This window comes from Dictyostelium discoideum (genome assembly GCF_000004695.1).
Source record: "Dictyostelium discoideum AX4 chromosome 2 chromosome, whole genome shotgun sequence".
NCBI lineage: Eukaryota > Evosea > Eumycetozoa > Dictyosteliales > Dictyosteliaceae > Dictyostelium > Dictyostelium discoideum.
In genome coordinates, this window is record NC_007088.5 from 3,991,255 (window position 1) to 3,993,754 (window position 2,500).

The 2,500-nt window shown below is 19.1% G+C and overlaps 2 protein-coding genes across 2 annotated transcripts in view; both read right to left on the reverse strand.

The window, feature by feature from the left end:
* DDB_G0274819 (hypothetical protein) overlaps positions 1–1,405 on the reverse strand; it is a gene marked incomplete at both ends in the record, with an annotated part of 1,925 nt that extends 520 nt beyond the window's left edge. The window contains 3 exons of the mRNA XM_638872.1: positions 1–588; positions 677–1,035; positions 1,112–1,405. The exon at positions 1–588 is cut by the window's left edge and continues 520 nt beyond it. Of these exons, the coding sequence (XP_643964.1) occupies positions 1–588; positions 677–1,035; positions 1,112–1,405 (1,241 nt within the window). The remainder of the gene's footprint in view (positions 589–676; positions 1,036–1,111) is intronic.
* A 326-nt stretch (positions 1,406–1,731) lies between these two features.
* Positions 1,732–2,500, reverse strand: part of DDB_G0274821 (kinase motif-containing protein) — a gene marked incomplete at both ends in the record, with an annotated part of 2,565 nt that continues 1,796 nt past the window's right edge. The window contains one exon of the mRNA XM_638873.1: positions 1,732–2,500. This exon is cut by the window's right edge and continues 1,796 nt beyond it. Within this exon, the coding sequence (XP_643965.1) occupies positions 1,732–2,500 (769 nt within the window).

Consider the following 2,500-nt stretch of genomic DNA (forward strand, 5'->3'; position numbering starts at 1 on the left):
TTTTGAATTTCATTTCCAATTTCATTTTCAATTTTATTTTTAAAATTATTTTTATTTTCAATTTTATATTCAGAAAATCTAATGAATTGTTCAATTTTATTTGATAATTTAAATTTGTTTAAACCAGTTGGTGCTGGTAATTTTGTAAAAAAAATTTTTTCTTCTTTTGAATTACTTAAAATTAAATCTCTTAATAGTTTATAATTGTATTCACCAGTTTCTTCATTATAAAGTGGTTTTGTAAATTCTGATAAAGTTTTAGTTTCTTTATTGAAATTTATATTTTCATTGATGAATGAAATATACCCTGAAATTAAATTTTCTACTGTGCAACCACTAACTTTTACAAAATGATCAGTACCACCTAAAATCCAAAGATTTGCAAAATCTACTAAAATTTGTCTACCAACACCATTTTGAAAATTAAGATCTTTAAAATCAATTTCTTTAGAAATGGTTTCACCAATTATAAATCTTTGAATAGATTCTTTAAGTTTATCAACATCAGTTATTAAATCTGATTCCTTATTCCAAATATTAATTGATTTATTTTTTGCTAATATTGAAAATAAAATTACATCTGAATCACTTTTTTAAATTAAAAAAAAAAAAAAAAAAAAAAAAATTAATTATTAATAATTTAAATTATAATAATAATAATTATTATAATATTTACCTTGAATAAATTAAAATTGGTTCTCTAGGTTTAATATTATCACTATTAATCATTTCAAAAATTTTCCATTCACCTTCACCATAACGATCATGTGGTGAAATATAAACATTTTCTAAATCTTCGAAATAACCTTTCCACTTAAAATTTTTAGTAATTGAATATAAAATTGCTTTTACATAACCCATAGTATCTGTACCTGATGTAAATGAATCTGATGTATAACATTTATCTTCAACTATTGATGATTGATCAAACCAACTATCTTCAACAAGTTGAAGATCTGATTTATTTTCATCTCCCTCTTGTAAATTTAATTTTTTAGTATTAAGTTTATGTAAAAAATTTGGTAATGCATCATTCTAAAAAATATTTTTTGAAAAAAAAAAATTATTAATATTATGAAGAAAATAAAAAAATAAAAAAAATAATAATTACTTTAAATCTTCTATCTTTTTGCTCACTAAATTTTGATATTGGACCTGGACCATCAACTGCAAAGAAAATTGATTTTTCAACATCAACCTTATCAAAAAGTGAATAGATTTGTAAATTTACAATATCAAATAAAGTTCTATCTGGTTTTGTTTTAGAATATTTGTATTTTCTATACAATAAATTATTTACATCAACGAATAAATGATCAACCTTTATTTTTCCATTACCCCTTTCTTTAATACATGTACCTTGGAATTTTGAATTTATAAATCCAGATAAACCTGGCACTGTCATTTTTTTATTTTTTTTATTTTAATTATCTTTTTTTATTTTTTTTTATTTTATTTTTAGATTTTAATTTTGGTTGTTATTGGTTAAATAAATAAATAAAAATAAAATACAATTTTCCAAAAAAAAAAAAAAAAAAAAAAAAAAAAAAAAAAAAAACGTTTGCAATAAAAAAAATGAGTGTAATAAAAAAAAAACAAATGTAAAAAAAAAAAAACGAGTGTAATAAAAAAAAACGAACAAAACGAACAAAAAAAAAAATGAAAATGAAAATCTTTTTTTTTTTTTTTTTTTTTTTTTTTTTTTTTTTTTGGAAAATGAAAAAATCTAATTTAATTTATTTTAATAAAATTATTATTATTAAAATCTTTTAAAATTGAATAAAATATAAATGATTTTTTAAAAACTATTGGATTAATTTGATTCTTTTGATTAATATAATGGTTATATAATTTCTCTAAAAATTTCTTTATAAATTCATTGTTATTATTATTAATATTATTAATATTATTATTATCATCAATGAAATTATTATTAATTGTAATTAAAATGAATAAAATGTTCAAAAATGATATTTGTACTCTCCAATGTTGATTTAAATCAATCATATTAATCATTACACTTTCATTACAATTATCAATTAAAGATAGTGATAAAATAGGTTGCTGTTTAATTATTCTATAAAATGCTGAACTTGATGAAATTTTTATATTATTATTTAATTCATCTTCTAAATTATTATCATCCTTTATATATTTTAAAAATTGATTCAATAATTGTTTACTTTTAATTGAAAAATATTTTATATAAATTGGACGTGTTATTAATAGATTATCAAATGTTTTAATTAAATATAATAATATAGTTTTATCAATTGCTTTATTTGTTGTTATTATTGAACTAAGTGAAATTTGTGGAAATAATGATGGATTTGGTATTGATGATAATAATGATGGTGAAGTAGATGATGGCGATGATGGCGACGATGACGATGATGACGATGATGGTGGTGGTGATGAAGATGGTGATGATGAATCATTTATTAAAAATAAATTTAACAATGTGTTTATATATTTCTCTAATGAAAGTATACCCCATTTA